The 19021-nt window shown below is 57.1% G+C and overlaps 1 protein-coding gene across 1 annotated transcript; it reads left to right on the top strand.

The window, feature by feature from the left end:
* The first annotated feature begins 7079 nt into the window (after window positions 1–7079).
* On the top strand, window positions 7080–18785 carry CAMKV (CaM kinase like vesicle associated). The gene is made up of 11 exons (XM_081072945.1): window positions 7080–7243; window positions 14407–14515; window positions 14626–14757; window positions 14918–14992; window positions 15181–15319; window positions 15436–15556; window positions 15711–15786; window positions 15896–16032; window positions 16193–16271; window positions 16509–16596; window positions 16866–18785. Exons 2-11 carry the CDS (start codon window positions 14421–14423, stop codon window positions 17445–17447), a joined length of 1524 nt encoding a protein of 507 aa, XP_080929071.1. The 5' UTR covers window positions 7080–7243; window positions 14407–14420; the 3' UTR covers window positions 17448–18785.
* The last annotated feature ends 236 nt before the right edge of the window (window positions 18786–19021 follow it).

Genomic DNA, 19021 nt, shown 5'->3' with positions numbered 1-19021 from the left:
ACCCTCAGCCAGAAGCCAGAAACTGGGGGGTGGCCTCAGCGGGTCCCAGGGACCATGGATAAACTCAGAGTCTGGATACTTCAGGCAGGGGTTGTCATTACCTACCAAGGCCATCACTAATGGGACCTGTGGCCCAGCCTCCCAGGCCCACACCCCTGAGTTCATTCACCAGCCACTCCAGGACCCTGCTGAGGTTAGCTCCCAGTGTGGCTATGAGCTGGCCTCCCAGGATGCCCTGAGACTCGCCTCTACTAGCCTGATTCCAAGCCCCATCGTGGGAGCCCAAGTGCATCTTGTCATGGAAAATGGGACCATGGCCTTACCCTTGTGCACGAGCAATAACAGCACCAGTGACGTGGCCCAGCATGGATTCTGCTGCTCCCGATTTCAGATTCAGGTTGCGAGGGAGGACAAGACTCCAGCAAAAGTCCTGGTAGGCTGGGGCAAAGGCCCCTGCAGCCCCGACCAGATAGTCTCCTTGGGTATTATGAAGAGCCAGTGGCTACCCTGTTGCCTTTCAGTGGAGGATGGCTCAGCTGCAGCCCAAGATCCTCTTCTGGCTCCAGCCCAAGATCAGGGCCAGGGCAAGTGCCTATGTCCAGCTCAGGCTCCTCCAACTCCAACTAAGGCAAATACTCCAGTGCCAGCAGCAGTTGAACCTTACAGCTGCAGCCCTGACCACATGCCCGATAGCACTGCTATCACCAAGCGCTTGTCCCAAGACAACCTGCTCAGGAAGCGTGGCAACCAACGGTCAATCCCCTCGGAGTCTTCCAAAGTGGTCACATCCTGCCAAGACAAAGTGAATTTCTGTTCTCAGGAGAAACCTCCCACCCCACTACCCACTCCACAAGAGTCCCCAGACCATGCCCAGGAGCTCGAGGTTTCCAGAAGGCAGGTGTTACCCAAGCAGCCCGAGAACCCAGCAGAGAAGTCCCTGGTCTCTACCTGTAGGCCAGGCAGCCCCACACCAGTCTCAAGAACCCCAGGCACTCCCAAGTCCGCGAGGAACAGCCAGGAAATCTACAGGTCTCAGCCAGACCAGCAGCCCCTGAATGTTGGTAACAACTCCTGCTCCAATGTGCCACTCTCTGCCTCCCAAGTAACTGGCCACAAGCAGTCTCCAGTCCAGTCTCCCAGGGAAGCCATGCAGATCCCCTCCTCCAGTGCCCCTACTTGCCAGCTCCAGGACTCTATGGAAGACCACGTGCTAGTGTTTGATATGGCCACAGGCAACACCACGCTGGGGCTGCTGTGCCATGACCCCATGGGCTCACGGGCAGTGCTGGTGGGCTTCATGCCCAGCCACCCATCCATCTATGCTTCTGAAAATATGCTGTCCACCCGGCCATTGGCTATGCCCAGCCTTTCCCCTGATAACACTCGCTCTAGCTTCTGGCCAACCTTGCCCGTGCTGGTCAGCCCTGTGCCCTCCAGCCTCTCATCTGGCAGCTATCGAGAGGTGGCCCTGGTGCCCAAGGAGGCCAGGCTTAACCTGGAGTCACGGGACTCCCCTGGTACTGAGTCACCCATCAGGGTGGAGATGCTCACTGGGCCTGTTCCATTGGGGATGCCACTCCAATTTGGTGAGAGGATACTGAGCCATGTCCATGAGCCTGGCTCGTCCAAATGTGATGCTGAAAACAATGAATCTGGTCACACTATCTGGACACTGGATGCCTCTGGGATGCAGGACACTTCGATGGTCCAGGCCAAGAAACTGCAGTGGGTGAACTCAGAGCAGACTCCAGAGCCTGCTCCTTCAACCAACCCCCGGGAGATGCCCAAGTCCCTGCTCCAGGAGGATACAGCCAGCCACAATCAGAAAGAGGTCATTACTGCTCACCCTGAAAATACTTGGGCTGAAGCTACTGGGCAGGCCCTCCTTGGTGGTGGGCCCCCACAAGCTGAGTGGCGTCCCCTCACTAGACAGCCGCCTCCAACTGGTCAGCCTCCCTTTTCTGAGCAGTGCCCTTTCCCCAGGAAAATCCACTTTTCTGGACAGATTCCCCTAGCTGAGCAGCACCCCTCCACCACACAGCCCCCCCTTTCTGATCAGCCCCCTCTCACTGGAACACCTCTTGCCAGGCAGCTTTCTCTCACTGGGCAGTCTCCCTTTTCCCAAGAACCCCCCATCTCCAAAAAGCCAATCCTTCCAAGAGACCCCCCTACCACCAGGGAGCCTGGCCAAGCTTCCATCCTGTGCCAGGAAAGTGAGTCCTTGGGTCTGCCCACCCATGTGGGGGTACTTCGGGTGCCCCAGATCCCTGAGAAAATCTGTGTCTATGTGAGCAGAGAAAAGGCGGGTACCAGTGCCTCTCCAAGCTCCAGCGCCCCTTGGCTCTCATCCTGGCAACATGACAGCTCTCACGGGGCCCAGGAGCAGCAGTTCTCCCCGGTTACATTCACCACACCCGGCGCTGGCTGCAAGGTCTTACCCATGGCCATGGTGGGCACTGAGGCGCAGGGTCCCCAGTCTAAGCTGACAGCTGAAGACATTACAGACCCAGCTACAGTCACACACGTTGGCCTGCTTCGCGGGGCCTACTATGAGCTGGTGTCCACCGCGGATGCTCTGCTAGAGCAGTCCCCAGTGCTTCGCCGCCACTCACTGGGCCCCTACCAGGACATGGCAGCTGTGGTGATTGACACAGGCACAGGTTTCACCAAATGTGGCCTGGCTGGAGAGGACCATGTCTCCAGTGTGGTGCCCTCATGCATCCAGCTGCTGCAGCAGCCAGCCCAGGGCCAGCCCAGGTATGCGGTGCCTGAGAACCGAGAGGGCTCCTTCTCAGTGCTGAGGCGAGGCGTGGTCGCTGACTGGGACGCGCTGGAGATGCTGTGGCAGCACCTGTTCTACTGCAGGCTAGGCACGCAGCCGGAACAGCTGGCAGTGCTTGTGGCCGACTCGCCCACCTCCCCGAGCACCAGCCGAGCAAAGGTGGCCGAAATCCTCTTTGAGCGTTTCCACGTGCCAGCCATGCAGACAGTGCATCAGGCCCTGCTGGCGCTCTATGCTTATGGGCGCACCACGGGGCTGGTGCTGGGCAGCGGCTATGGCATCTCCTATGTGGCACCCATCCTCGGTGGGGACCTGGCCCCACGTGACACCTACTGGCTGGATGTGGCTGGTGCTGACCTCACTGAATACCTGGCTCAGCTACTGCTGGCAGGTGGGCACTCACTGCCCAAGGCAGGGCTGGTCAACCAGATTAAAGAGGCCTGCTGCTACGTGGCCATGGATGTGGCAGCTGAGATGGCCCGCACCCAGGCTCAGGCTGGGGTGGATTTCGTGCTTCCAGACAAGCAGGTCATCACGCTGGGCTCTGAGTGTTTCTGCTGTCCTGAGGCCCTCTTCCAGCCCAATCTGCTGGGCCTCAGCCAGCCAGGCCTCGCACAACTAGCCCTTCTAAGCATCAGCCAGCTGGAAGCCAAGCAGCAGGAGCAGCTGCTGGCCAACGTGGTACTAGACGGTGGCAGCACCCTGGTAAGAGGCTTTCCTGAGCGCCTGCGACAGGAGCTGGGCCCCCGTGCCACTGTGCTGGACTCTCCCCACCGTGGTGTTGCCGCTTGGATTGGAGGCTCCATCATGGCGTCCCAGGAATCCTTCCAGAGCCTGTGGCTCAGCCGCCGTGAGTATGAGGAGGAGGGCCCCCGGGCCATCTACAAGTACCATCTGTGAGCACATAAAAGTTCTGGTTCTGCTTATTTTGAGCACTGTGGCATGTTTTAGGCCCAAAGTGGTATGGAAAGGGCAGGAGTCCCAACACAGGGTCAGGGATGGGGGCCTTGGCACTCCTAAGGCACACCCTGCCTCTGCACACTGGAACTCCATGAGTTCTGGCAGCCTTTTCTAGAGAGCCCCGGAGGAGCCCCGTGGCATTGGCTTTGGTCTCGCCTGACCTTTACTGAACCCCAAGGGCAAACACAGAGAATGGCTGCTGTGGGTTTTGCCCCGTTGCCCTGGCGACAAGCGCAATTACCCTTGATTGCCAGTTGGTTGCCATGGCAATTTCAAACATAATGTAATAACCCACACAGCCTGGAGTGAGTCATGGGGGGGCAGCCCCCTCCCCTAGCTCCAGAGAAAAAGACTACTTGCCCTCCCCCCATCTTGGGCCCCCTACATGGGGGCTGAGACCAGCAACATAAACAGCCCAACAGTTCCAGAGATGGCTGGGCGCCTGGAGCATTTTGTGTCCCCAAGGGACAGTCCCTGTCAGAGTCTTGGCTTCTTGGGGTAGCTGGCCTGGTAATGCAGGTACCTCCTAAAGTCTGAACCTTGGCTGGAGCTCTACGCTAGGTTGGCAAGGGCTTCTGTCCACCAGTCAGAATACGAGGGTATAAGAGTGCTGGCTTTGGTGCCCTGGTGCAGGAAGTTGGGGTAGGGGGCAGATAAGTCCTGGCCCCTGGGGGGTGGGGTACAACCTGAGCTGGGGGGTGAGCTCTGGCCTGCTTTGTATGCTCTGTGGATACAGCAGCTTGCACCTTCTCCTGCCTCTTTGACTATCTAGCTCTGGTGGGAGCCAGAACAGTCAACTTTGGGCTCTCTTCTCCTCTTCAGCCTTCCAACCCAGGAGCCCCTGCCCATAGCGTGTCCAGGGTACAGGCCTCCTCAGGAGATCCTCATAAGGGATATTGGGCAATGCCAAAGCCAACTGCTCTTGCTCTTACCCCAAACTGCCCTGTGTTAGGGCCTCCCACTATCCTTCTGGCCAGGGGAGGGGGTGGCTAGAAGCCAGGGCCCCTGACATTGTCTGGCTCTGAAAGGGGAGGTAGGAATTGAGCTCTATTGGCCCAGTCCATAGTCTGGAAGAGCACTCAGTTTGTGTTGCTGCTTTCTGCCCAGAGAGGGCAGTTGGAGATTAAAGCCAAAACAATGAAGCCCTTCCTTGCCTGTGTTTCTCTGGTTGGAGACTGAGGGACAAGCCATGGCCCTGTCTCAACCCTGGGTTCTTGTCTTTAGGTTACGCTCTCCACAGAGGGCAAAGACCTGGCTACACCTCCCTGCCCTCCCACCCCAGTGCCCCCCACCTGAGAGTGAGGGGCTGCCCTAGGTTGACAACTAGAAACAACCGATGACATAGGGTCATCACAGCCCCTGCCCGCCCCTGGGCATAGTCCAGCCTCTTCCCATGTCCTGCCCTCACAACCCTGATTCAATCTCCACAATCCAGAGGCCTGTGTTAGGCAGGAAAGGGACCAGTATCTCCAGGGACCAGTGGCTCCAGAGACTAGCTACAGCGTCCGTGAGCACGTGCGAGTAAGCATGCCTGGGTGCACACAGAATGCAGACACACGTGCCCCTGGGCACCACTGCACACACTGTGCTAATGCCTTCTCCTTCCGCATAAGAGCGCAAACACACAGACACACTTACACGTGTGCACATATACCCTGCCACGTGCTCTCACCCACAGACACATGGAGTGTGCACAGGACCAAGAAGAGGTGGAGCACTGCCAGCAGGAGGCAGGGCTCCCGCAGCCACCTTTTCCCCTGCCTCTGAGTCCCCTGTTCCAGCCTCTCCTCAGCTTAGCTTCTCCATGCCTGGATATCCATGACCCCAAGGTCATGGAAAGACAGAAAACACGTGTGACGTGTGGGGTTGGCAAACCATGGCTCGGCTGCTCCATCCAACTCAGAGAGCTATTGTTTCAAGGACAGCGGGCAGACAGGAGGCAGGACTACATGCTAGGCTGTTTCTTCATTCTACAAACAGGAACTGAGCATACCGAGATGAGACACAGTCTCTGCGCTGCAGGTGCCCAGTCTGCCAGGAGATTCCTACCCAGCAGTGGGATTGGTGCCATGACTGAAATCACTAAGAGGTGGCACCAGCCTGGTCTGGGACAGGTGACCCAAAGCCAGGGAAGGAAATGAAGGGCTCCTCAACAATCCCTCTGTAAGAAGATATTGAGTGGCCTTGTTTGAACAGTCATTTGCCAGGCTAGCCCTTCAGCCCCAGCCCCAGCTTCCTCACGTGGGCAGTCACTCTGTCAGCAGCATGGGGAGCCATGCAGGGGAGACGGACTCAGTATGGTAAAGGGTTTGGAGATGGCCCAGTATGGCAAAGGGTTTGGAGATGGCCACACCCAGGATGGGGTCAGAAGGCTCACTGGAAAGGTTGGGTTGGGTGGGTCCCCCAGCTCCAGGCACGGAGAAGCCTAAGTCTGGCCTTCAGATACTGGCCTCAGGGCTTGTGAGGGGAGCAGGGCAAGCACTGGGTCCATGTGCCTCCCCAACAAGGGACAGAGAAATGGCCAAGGACTTCCTTTAAAGCTTCTGCCTGGTAGTTCTCAGCCTCCTCCAGTCAGGGGCCGGGTATGGTCAGGGGCCAGGTCTCCTGTATCCCCATATCCCAGCCCAGGCCGTTGACGGTGATTCTGCTCATGAAGTATTTGAGGGTGATATAACTGGGAAGAAAGCAGATTCCATACCACGCCACAGGTGACTTTTATAGCTTGAGAAATTCAGTGCTACATAGTAGGGACAGACTAGCCAGCCACCCTGGCTGGGACCTGGTGATTGGAAAGATTTTGGCCTTGCAGGAACGGAGGTTGGGGTGGAAAGGAGACTGCCACCATGGTCTGGAGCCCCCACTGGCCACTTGCACAACCCACTCCTAGTTATGGGATGCTAGTCTAAAGCGCAGCTTGCGCTAGCGATTGTCCACTTGGTTCTTCTAAGCGGGTTCCATCCTTAGGGTCAGGTTTTGGGAGCTGGGCAGAGCACCGGTCCCCCGGGACACTACCTGCCAAGAGATTCCTGTGCAGCTTTAGGACTCAGGCTTTCCCCACACTTCCCACTCCCCAGCCCCTACACTGGGCATAGGAAGAAGGCCCCTCCAATGAGCCCTGTGGCGCAGTCAGTCCCAGCGCCTAAGGGAGCCCTTTGAGAGCTTGGCCCGGGCCGGGCAGCCCAGTGCTCTCCGACTCCGCTGCCACCCCTGGTTCGCCTGCATTCGAGTGGGATTCGGGCCTTAAGCTCGGCCAGGGTCGGGGCGGAGCCGGCGGAGGGAGGCCCCGCCCCCAGCCCCGCCCCCAGCCCGCCCCCGGCCCGGGGTGCAAATCCGCTGCGGGCGAGCGGCGGGAGATGCTGGAGGTTCGCGAGCCCAAGCGGCTGCAGCTGGCGCCGCGTCTGGCCCGCGTGCCCGGAGCTGATTCTGCCCGCTGACCCCGGAGCCCTCGGAGCCCCCACTGAGCCCGCGATCGCTCCTTCCTGCGATTAACGGGCGCTGCAGGTGAGGGCGGGCCGGGCGGGGGAGCGTCCCTGGGCGCGCGTTGTGAGGTCTTGGGGCATTAGGTCTCTGGTCGCCTAATGTACAGGGGCCCCGCGAAGGCTTGGGGCCCCTGCGGGGGCAGAGCTCACAGGCTGTGCAGATTTGGGGGTCCGCGTGCGGGGTTGGGCTAAAGTTGCCCGTCACCTCTGACAGCTCGGGGGTCCCAGGGGGAAGCCTCTGAGACTCAAGTCCAGGCGAATCTCCTCTTCCTTGCTCCCCCCGCCCTCACCTTGTCCACCCCGCCCCCGTCTCGCTGGGCTACTAATTGTGAAAACATTAACCCTCGGACATTCGTGGTGCCCCATGTTCGGGGGGCGGAGGGGCCGAGGGCTGAGAGGTCCCTCCTGACTCCCAGAGCCGCCTCCAGCCCCTCCCAACTGCCCCCGCCCCCCTCCCTCTCTCAAAGCAGTCACTAATTTCCATGACAACGGAGAGTTCTTTATGGGCGACAACCTGGAGGGGGCTGGGCGGGGCTGCCGGAGTGGGGGAGGGGGCTCCAAGCCCCTGGGGACCAGCAGCTCCCGAGACAAGATCCAGTTTTCCAGCCTTAACGTGGGGCCCAGCCGGGGTCCAGGACACCGACCCAGCGCTGGGTGGTGGGGGTGGGGGACACACATTTCTCTGCTGGGTGGTGCGGGGCTTGGTGCTCACACGTGTGCCTCCCGCATGTGTGTTGCTGTGCCAGCGGGGGCGAGTCAGCAGCACTGGGAAGGGGGTCAGGGTGGCACCGCGGTGGGAAGCAGGGCCGTGGCTGGGGGAGGTGGACAATAAGCCAGTGAGTTTCTGCCTTCCCCAACCGGTAATGTCTGGCAGAGACCCTAGGCTCTCCCAGCCCCCCATAGCTCTGCCAAACTGCTTTTGTCTGCACCCCTTAGAAGAGCCTGCTCCACCGGGTTCTCTCCTGGGGAACAGGGCCCTCTGTCCCTCACCAAAAGCTCAGTCTACAGCAGTCCAGCTCCTGTCCTGCCACCCTCCTCCAAGGCTCAGTCTTTGAACCCCACAAGGACCATCTGCAGAGACCTGGTGCCCTCCCCTCTCATTTGATTCCTGTCAGCTTTAGCCGTCTGTTGGGCCTCAGTTTCCTCATCTGGGATAATGGTGTCTCCACTTCCCTCAGTGTCAGGCAGAGGTCCTCTCCTGTTACAGCATTTGGTGTGGACCCCCAGGTGCCAAAGGCTGCCTTTCCCATACCCACCTCTGGCCCTCCTCTCCAGCCCATGTCCTGGCCACCACTCACTAGCAGGCAATCATTCAGTCCTTGCCCTGGGAGAAGGCCACTGAGTCCATGATCTCCATCCAGGGAAACTAAGGCAAGGGGAGGTGGGGCTGTGCAGTTGGTTGCTTAGGGTGCTGTTTCTGGCTCTCCTGACAGGATCCACTGTTGGGAGGGGGACAGCAGTGGCAGAGAATTAGGCTGAGCTGCAAGAGGGGCCCTGGGGACCTAAGGCCTAGAGAGGATAGCAGAAGGGGGCTGGGGGTGTGTCTGGGGAGTCCAGGCATAGCTGGGCCAGCTGAGAGGAGGGCTGTGAAGGGAAGCTGCCAGGTCTCCGAGCTTCATTTCCATCCCCCACACCGGTGCCTTCCCCACGTGGGACCTGCCTTACCTAAGCTGCTGTGATGACAGGGAGAGGGGCTGAAGAGCTGCTCTGACTTAGGCTACTGCAGCAGCTGGCCTCTTCCTTCGAGCTAAGGGTGCTTCCCACACCAGGTTCCCTGCATGTCTAGGGGGTACAGGGGGGTTCAGTCTCAAAGTCCAGGTACCAGGCAGCAGCTCCTGGCCCAGGTGTTCAGAGGACATGGCCGTGGAGGCCCTAGGGCTCTGTTGGGCATCCACAGGCGCCTTTGGAACCTGATGACCCCCCCCCCCCTTGTGGCTGCATCCTTTTTACTCTGTCGCCTCTTTGCTTCCCTTCCATCACAGGTTGTGCCTTTGTCTCCCTGTGTCCATGTCTCTCTTTCTCTTTCTGTAAGTCTCTCAGTACCTCCACCTCCCCTTTCTTGATAGGGACCAGGGTCACAGAACCCATGGGGAAGGAACCAGGTCAAAGCCTCAGGGAATTCTTCAAGAAGGGGTTTGGCCAACACTTCCCCCTCGCCCTCCTCTTGTTTTAAAACTTCCATCACCATTGTAACCCTTTGCTCTAGAGCCTTCCCCTGCATTTCCCCTCCTCCACCCCCAGGGAAGCAGGGACCCCAGTGGGTTTTTCTTTAGGGATTCAAACGTGCCCAGGAGGGGTCAGTTGGCTCTTGACTCTGCCTGCATATGAGGGTTGAATTTTTTGATGGTAGCACTGGACGGTATACCCACCCCTGAGACTGGAGCCCCCCCCCCCCGCCACACACACACACACACACACACACACACACACACACACACACACACATTCTCTCATTAGATGGCAGAGGGTCAGCAGCAGTAACTATGGACCATGGTTTAGCTAGGGCATGAGGCCCAGCCAAGGCAGCCCCCTGCCCAGTTTCCTGAAGCAGCTGGATGGTAGGCTGGAAGCTCGGCTCTGCCTCCTGACACCAGACCACGAGAGTGAGGTCTCTATTTCCCCTGGTCCTGCTGGTGAGGCTTCAGCAGTGGGCCTGGCAGGGCTTGGGCCTAAGCATGTCCACTGCAAACCCAGCCCCAGTCCCTGAGAAAAGAAAGCAGGGAATGGGGGGGTGTGCCCGCAGGCTGGTGTTCACAGCTGCCACTAAATCGGGAGGTGTTGCCTACAGTTGTTGGGAGGCAGCTGGAGGCCTCCTGGGCCCCTCCTGACCTCCCCAGATTTGCTGCAAGCTCTGGAGCCCCAGGTGGCACAGGAGCAGGGCAGCAGGAAACTCCTGTTTATGGCTAAGAGAGGTGGGGCCTGAGCCAGGCTGACCCTAGTGGAGGAGGGGACATGACTCCTAGGTGGGACCTCTGGGCCCCTGGATCGGCCTCTGTCCCATTCAGGATTCCCCTGGGCCAGACTTGCCTTAGGCTGCACTAGGGTCCCTAGAGGACCCTTTAATACCAGGGCACCAATGGACAGGGTCTCCCCCAAGGTTGCCTGAGGCTCGTTTGCCTGAGCCCAGTGGTCAGACCGGAGAGTGCTTGGCCCTCAGGCTGACTTAGAACCAGCTGGAGGGCAGTGGCAATGCCCTGCTCTGTACTTTCCCCAAGTTCCCTTTGGATAGCTGCCTGTGCACACCATTTAGTTTCTCAGCAGAGAATGGGAAAAGCCATATGTCTAGGGAAATGAGACTCTTGTGCCCTCCCATGTCCAGTGTGGACCTGAGGCAGAGCCCAGGTCCTCTCTTGCTGGAAGGAGAGCTCTCCACTACTGGGTGTTGAGTCTGGGCTCTTCAGGCCATGGGAATGAAAATGCAAACCCCTTTCTTCCCGGCCTTCCAGTTCTTGAAGCTGTCCCTTGACTGCTTCTCCCAGCTTCCAGACCAGGGCCCCACCCTGTTGCAGGCAGGTGCCAGGGCCTTGGTGCACATACCGGCAGCCTCCCAGGCAGCAGCGGTGGGTGGCAGATGGTACAATGGAGGGGGTGGAGGGGACCAAGGCACTAATCTGCAAGGCCCCCCTTTCTTCTCACTTTGCCCTGGAGCCAGATTAGGGGTGGAAGCAAGTGAGCGCAGTGAGACTGGTGAGAAGAAGCGACTGGCTGGGGTCAGGGCAGCCTTGGTAGGGGGGAGGCAGATCCGTCCCAGCCCTGGCCATGAGGCTTTAAGACGTGGCTTCAGGCTGATGTGACTGAGCAGAGGCCCGGATTTCGGTGATGGAGACAGACCTCAAGAGCAGCCCTGGTCCCTATGGGCACAAATACATGTGCATGGCCAAAAGCTGGGCCAAGATCAGGGACAGGCGTACAGAGAACCTCCCACGCCATGCGTCAGAGCAGGGAGCTAGTGGGGTGGGGTGAGGGGAGGTGGAGGTTGTGGAAGGGATTTCAGAGAAGGGCCATTTTGAGTCTGGAGCATCAGGATTGATTTAGACAATCTGTTGCACAAGCAACCTTATAATGTCAGAAGTCAGAGATTGGTATAATGTCAGAAAGAAGAGATTGAGCCCTGTTGCCAGTACCTGGCTCAGGTGGAGGCTGTTCCACAGGGAGGCCAAGATGGGCAGTATCCACACGTCCTGCCACGGAGTGGACACTGTGGAACTGGCAAGTCACCTGTTGTTGGATGTTTAGGTAGTTGCTGATTTTTTTCATGTTATAAATAACTCTGCTATGACAAATAGGGTACCGATGGGAGGCTTTGGGGGAAGGGCACTCCTGCCAGAGGGAATGGTGTAAGCAAAGCCACAGAGCTGGGACATGGGTTCTCCCAGCCCTCCTGGGGGACCTGCAGGCTGAGGTACCACCCTCCTGCCCAGTACACAGCCTTGGATTCCAGCCTGGGAAGGGAATAGCTGCACATAAGGGAGGACTGATGTAGCCCCCCCCACCCCCCTCCGATTGTTAGGGCATAAAGATGGGTGGCCGGCAGTGGTGGGTGGCTGTGCTTCTGCTGTCAGCTGTGAGAGTGGGATTCCAGCCACATGCTCCTCCCCAGCAGACACAGGAGCATGTTGTGACCATGGTGGCAAAGACACGCAGTCGGGAACGATCTTCAAAGCTCTCTTGTTCGCCTCTGCAGTGTCTCACAAGATGGCTTGAGCCCTGGCTGGAATCACGCTGATGAGATGCATTAGTGTTCCCTGAGCCCAAACAACCCAGATGAGGGAATGGTGGAATCTGTTCCCTGATGCTGAGGGCAAATTTGAGAGAGAACTTTCAGGACTGTGACCCCTGGGAAGTGGATGGCCTCTGCCTGGGAGGAAGCAAGCAGCAGCCAGGGCTGGCCTTGGGGCTTGTGTGGGTCCTGGCCTTTGATGCTGGCTGGCAGAGTCCCCCTGACCCAAGCTCCTTCCTCTGGTGGTGGCTTCCTCCCTTCTCCACTACCGTGTGGCTATGAGTGAGTGACTCCAGAGTGCTAATCGGTGTGGAGGGACAATATGCACAGTCAGCAGAGACAGAGCAGTTTGAATGCAGCCTCGGTGCAGAGCTTTCTGTAGCCCCAGTGTCACACCAACCCGGCATTATGGTGGCAGCCTGGGTCAAGTCTGCGAAGGTCCTGACACCGTCCCAACTCCCCTCCAGAAGTTTACCTCTGAGTAAGGACTATGAGTCCCTTTTCTTTGGGTGCTGGAGCTGGTCTACTCAGCACCACAGGTGAGGATTGGGCTGGCAGGGTTGCAGGCCCATGGGCTACCATGCCCCCGATGCCAGAGTACCTGGAGCCCACTGTAGTCAACTGTGGTCACCTTTGTGCCTGGGACACATACCCCTGGCCAGAGGCCTCTGCCCTGGACCTGAACTGCCCAGGTATCCTGTGGGCCCTGGCAGTGAGGCTCTAGGCAGCCTTGTCTCTCTTTTCTGGACCCTCAGCTCTGCAAGGCTCCTAGCAAATCCTTCTCTTCTAAGGCCCGTCCCTGCTGCTGCTTCTTCCTCAAAGCCTGTCCCCGCTTCTTTACTCGGATGGGGGTTCTCCCTCTGAGGATCCCCCAAGTACTGTGCCTGAATGCAGTACTTATTACTGTGTTTTCTTGAAAATAAGACCTAGCCAGACCATCAGCTCTAATGTGTCTTTTGCAGCAAAAATTAATATAAGACCTGGTCTTATTTTACTATAAGACTGGGTATATAATTAACATAACATAACATAACATAACATAACATAACATAACATAATATAATACAATACCGGATCTTATATTAATTTTGCTCCAAAAGACGCATTAGAGTTGATTGTCCAGCTAGGTCTTATTTTTGGGGAAATACAGTACATGCATAAAAGTAATCATAGTAAAAATCCTAACAGAAAGTTAAACAAAAGATATAAATCTGCCTCTCTGACACCCAATTCTTTGCTCCAAAGAGAACTCTTACTTTCTTAGTTGTCCTTCCAGAACAGGATTTAAGTGTACAGCAGTGTATAAACTTTAAAACATTTACCAAATAGCAGCACCCTTTACCCACCTCCTTGTTCCTTGCTTTTTCACTTACCAGTGTATTTTGGAGACTGTCCACAGCATATTTCAATCTACTGTTTTTTTTAAATAGCTACCAAGTATTCTTCAGTATGGGTGGCCATCATTTTTATTAATATTTTTTAATTGTGAAATTAACACATATCTAGGAATGTGCTAAAACTTGTATGTATGCTTTTACAAATTATTATAAAGCTATAATTGGCCCTACGGAATCCCCCATTTGTCCTGACTCAATCGTAACCCCTTTCTTTCTCTTAGAAGGACTCATGGTGTTTATTTCCTAGCTTTTCTTTATAGTTTTACCAGTATGTTTATATCCTTAAACAGCATGGGTTAGTTCTGCCTGTTTTGAACTCTGTATCGATTCCACATAACCACACTATATACATTCATTTATATCTTTATCACTCCACACTGTGAGATTCACCTTGTAGTTGGGTATACCTGTAGCTGCTGCATTTCCATTGTTGTGTGATATTCCATTGTGTGACGCTACCATAATACATACACAATATCACAATATTGATCAAGATTTTAGTAATTATGAATATGGCGAGTGTGAGCATTCTTGTAGGAGCTTCCTGATGCACAAACGTGTGCATTTCTATAGGGCATGTGTTTAGCAGTATGATTGCCGGTTCACAGGATGTGTTCAACTTCCGAAGTTTTAGCAACCTGTTTTCCAAAGGGGAGACTTGTCCTCCACTAGCATTGCTCATGTTCTCCGCATCTTTGCCAACACTTGGTATCTTCTGACTTTCAGAGGTGATTATCTGATGGGTGAGTAGTTATAGCCCCCTTCATCTGTGAAATGGCTGAAATGTAAAGAAATCATTTGATCAATCTTCTTTTCAGTGTATATGATGTAAAGTGATTCCCTGATATGTCAGTTTGATACATGTTTCATAAGTGGGGCGCTTGTAGTTCAGCCAGCCAAACTGAGTGGCTGGAGGTGTGGCCACAAAAGCAGGGGTAGGATCTGAGCCTGCCCACCCTCTGGCCCTTCCTGCCCCGGACACTGCCCCTGGCTTGGCCTGGGCAACTTCTATGTTGTGGGGAGAAGTGGGGAGCAGTAGAGCTGAGCCAGATCCCATCCTGCCTGCAGCTCAGAGCCTGGCAATGCCGTTTGGGTGTGTGACTCTGGGCGACAAGAAGAACTATAACCAGCCGTCGGAGGTGACTGACAGATATGATTTGGGACAGGTCATCAAGACGTGAGTGCTTGTCTGGTGGGGCAAGGGTGGGTGGGCAAAGGCTGGGGAAAGGGGAGTGGAGTGCAGCCCACGCTGAGTCCAGGGCTGAGTGGGGTGCCTGCCGGCTGCAGTGAGGAGTTCTGTGAGATCTTCCGGGCCAAAGATAAGACGACAGGCAAGCTGCACACCTGCAAGAAGTTCCAGAAGCGGGACGGCCGCAAGGTGCGGAAGGCGGCTAAGAACGAGATAGGCATCCTCAAGATGTGAGTATGGGGCCTGGGGATGGGGTGGGGGGGGAGGAGGTAGCAGGGCCAGGCTTTGAGGGCAGGGGACTCACGCAGTTCCAGTCTCTGGCCAGTTAGTCTGTTTCCTCTCTTGGGGGTCCACCCAGCCCTAACTGTTGGCTCTTCTCTCTGCTGCCAGGGTAAAACATCCCAACATCTTGCAACTGGTGGACGTGTTTGTGACCCGCAAGGAGTACTTCATCTTCCTGGAGCTGTGAGTGTGGGCCCGGGGTCCCAGGATTCCTGTCTTCTGAAGCCAGGGAAAGCCCCCTTTCTGGACCCTTGGGGTCCCAGGTCCCTGCGCCTTGCCCAGCCAGCTACCTGGTGTGGGCAATCTGCCCAAGTGTTCCTGCCCTGCCCCCGATCCTGCCCACGCCGGGCTCAGGGGCTGGTGTCCCTCAGGGCCACGGGGAGGGAGGTGTTTGACTGGATCCTGGACCAGGGCTACTACTCGGAACGAGACACGAGCAATGTGGTGCGGCAGGTCCTGGAGGCCGTGGCCTACCTGCACTCACTCAAGATTGTGCACAGGAACCTCAAGGTGAGGCCAGAGCGTCAGTTGGCAGCCGGTCTGGTGCTGGGGTGGGCAGCACCTTGAGGCCCTCCCCTCATGGAGTCTTTCTCTGCCCACTCACATGCCATCCCTGGCTGGAGCAGCTGGAGAACCTGGTTTATTACAACCGGCTGAAGAACTCAAAGATTGTCATCAGCGACTTCCACCTGGCTAAGCTAGAGAATGGCCTCATCAAGGAGCCCTGTGGGACCCCTGAGTACCTTGGCAAGCAGGGGTGGGGGGATAAGGGCAGGGTGGGGGACAGCCTTCAAGGAATGGCTCTGGGTAGGGGGGGAGGAAGTCCCCAGGAAGTGGGTGTGAATGGTACCACGCCTGGCCAGGCCTGATGTTGACCAGCCAATTGGTACTGTGTTTGCAGCCCCGGAAGTTGTCGGCCGGCAGCGGTATGGACGCCCTGTAGACTGCTGGGCCATTGGAGTCATCATGTACATCCTGTGCGTGGACTGGCGAGTGCGGAGGCTTGCAGCCGGGGGTGGGGGTACCCCAGGCGGGGTCTGTGTCCATGGCCTTCCTGGATGATCTTGCCCCCTGACCCCCATGCAGGCTTTCAGGGAACCCCCCTTTCTATGAGGAGGTAGAGGAAGATGACTACGAAAACCATGACAAGAATCTCTTCCGCAAGATCCTGGCGGGCGACTATGAGTTTGACCCTCCGTACTGGGATGACATTTCACAGGCGGGTGAGGAGGTGCCCAGAGTGTGCGTAGACTGCAGGATTGGTGTGGGGGACCTGTTCTCAGCTTCCTCTGCTGGACTCTGCTCCTACCCCCCAGCCCATCCGTCACCTCTAGACAGTGAGATGGGGTGCCATGCCTAGCCTCTTCCTGGCTTTGTCCCCAGCCAAAGACCTGGTCACAAGGCTGATGGAGGTGGAGCAAGACCAGCGGATCACTGCGGAAGAGGCCATCTCCCATGAGTGGTGAGCAGGGCTTGGGGAGGATGGGAGGAGAGCTCCGTGTTCCCTTGGCCTCTATTCTCCTCACACCTAGCAGCCCCCTGCCTGAGGCCGTGGGTGGGGGTTGGGAGGCACCCAGAGCTCAGGCCAGCCCCGAGGGGTCTGCTTGATAAGCCCTGGATCTTACAAGGAAAGGGCTGCACCGTTTCACCGTGAAGGCCCATACCCCTTCAGATCCAGACACATTTGCACCCTTTCCAGGATTTCTGGCAATGCTGCTTCTGATAAGAACATCAAGGATGGTGTCTGTGCCCAAATTGAAAAGAACTTCGCCAGGGCTAAATGGAAGGTAAGGCTTGGATGGCTTTTCCCTGGACTGACCTTCTGGCGTCCACAGTTTCTTGCCTGCATCACACACAGGCTTTTCTCCACCCACTGTACGGCTTAAGCTACTATCTTAAGTAGGTGTCCTGAAGCGGCTGGGTGCTTAGCCCTGGGGAAATCAGAGGAAGCCAGGGCCACCGTCGAAGGATCTGGGTCTGGGTTTGGCTTTTGCCGAGGTATGGATCTAGCTTCCGTCAGCCTCACGCTGGGCCTTTCTCACTATCTTCCTTTCAGAAAGCTGTCCGAGTGACCACCCTTATGAAACGGCTTCGGGCTCCAGAGCAGTCCAGCACAGCGGCAGCCCAGTCTGCCCCAGCCACAGACACTGCCACTCCTGGGGCTGCGGGTGGGGCCACAGCTGCAAGTGGAGCTGCCCCAGCCCTTGGGGGCAGTGCCACCTCAGCCACAACAGGTGATGCTGCTCTCGCTGCAAAGAGCGATAATGTAGTCCCCGCAGACCGTAGTGCAACCCCAGCCACAGATGGCAGCACCACCCCAGCCACCGACGGGAGTGTCACCCCAGCCACCGACGGGAGTATGACCCCAGCCACCGATGGGAGTGTCACCCCAGCCACTGACAGGAGTGCTACTCCAGCCACTGATGGGAGAGCCACGCCAGCCACGGAAGAGAGCACTGAGCCCACCACCCAAAGCAGTGCCACACCAGCCACCAAGGCAGCTGCCACCCCTGAGCCGGCTTTGGCCCAGCCGGACAGCATAGCCCCAGGGGGCACAACAGGCCAGGCTCCACTCTCTAGTAAAGGGGAAGAGGCTGCTGGCTCTGCCCAGGAGTCTCAGAGGGAGGAGACCAGCTGAGTGGGCAGGCTGGTGGGGGGGACAGGGACGGGCAGGAGGGTGGGAGAGTGGATGAGGGGCTTTTCACTGTACATAGAGTCACTGGCATGATGCCCTCCTCCCCACCCCCACCCCTACCTCCCAGTGTGGGGCATGTCTGGGAGCCACAGGAGAAGTCTCCTCTCCTGTGTGTATGTGTGTGAGTGGTGGGCAGGCCAGAGAGGCAGGACCGGCCCCAGCCCCTGCATGGATTCCTTGTGGCTTTTCTGTCTTTTGCTAGCTTCACCAGTTTTTGTTCCTTGTGGGATGCTGCTCTAGGGATACTCAGGAGGTCCCTGTTCCCCTTCCCCTTCCCTTTTTGCCTCACAATTCCCCCAGGCAGGCCCTGTAGGTCCCATCCTCTCCCAGGCCCTACACTTGGGTGGCCTTGCCCTGAGAGCTGGTCCTCCAGCGAGGCCCTGTCAGCGGTCTTAGGCTCCTATACATGAAGGTATGTGCCTGTGGTGTGTGGACTGTTCTGGGAGTAGACACAGGCTGGTATAGAGAATGCAAAAATCTAGGGCAGTATGCTTTCAGACAGACTGGTCGCATGGCTGGGGGGACTGCTTGGTAGATCTGGGGGTCCTCAGAAGTGAAAAAGAATGAGGAGGATAGAAGCTTCCATCTTTGTCCCTAGGAAGCCCTTCCCAAGACACTTGTGCTATTTCCTGCCCTCCTGGGTCCTGCAGTGGGTTGCCCTGTGCTGAGTCCATGAGCCTATATGGGGAAAGAGGAGCAATTAGCAATGAGAACTGGGAGGGCAGAGTGCAGCCCAGCATCTGGTGCACCAGCCTAGCTGGGTCCTTACTCTGGGCCAAACAGGGAGGGCTGATATCATCTGGCTCTTCCCAGATGGCCCCCCTCAGGATCAGCCCACGTTCTCTGCATCCCAGGGGGACTGCTGCATGGCAGTATCCCATAGTCTGATTTGGGGGTTTGCCCTTCACAGAGGCAGATTTTCTCTTTCCTGCTTCAATAACAAAATAGGGAGGAGCCCCTTTTATGTCTTTGGTCTGCTTCCCCTTCTATTGGGGCTTAGAGAGAGGCCCAGGTGCCCCTGAGCCATGCTGAGTTGCTTGTGCTGGGATGAGGGAGTAGAATAAGGCTCCCCAGTTTCCTGATGTAGGCTCCTGGCAGGTGCCCTTTGTCAGACCCCACCACATCCTGGGCAGGCAGCCGCACTGGTCCCAGCCCTCGCTTGGCACTTTGGTGGCTGTCCTACCTTCTCCCTGCATGCCTGTGGGTCTGCTCTGGTGTACGAAGGTCAGTGGGCTAAATGTGTGCCTGCTGATCCTGGCAAATAAATGTCACCCTGCCAAAGCCTCTGGCCACCCTCTCGCCTTTTCTTCCTCTGTCTTACTGGGGAGGGGCCCCTGGAAGGCAGTGGGAGGGGAGAGGCTGGGAGCAGGTTCACAGGTAGTGAGTGGCCAGTGCTCAGTGCCACGTGGCTTGGGCTGAGGATGCAGGTCATCCTCACTACAGTGTGTTCCTTGGTGGTGGTGGCAGGGTCCTCTGGACTCTAGAAATCCATGTGGGTTGTGGGTCCTGTCCTGGAC

The sequence above is a fragment of the Rhinolophus hipposideros genome (genome assembly GCF_964194185.1).
Source record: "Rhinolophus hipposideros genome assembly, chromosome: 14".
Lineage (NCBI taxonomy): Eukaryota > Metazoa > Chordata > Mammalia > Chiroptera > Rhinolophidae > Rhinolophus > Rhinolophus hipposideros.
This window is presented reverse-complemented; position numbering and strand designations above follow the sequence as displayed.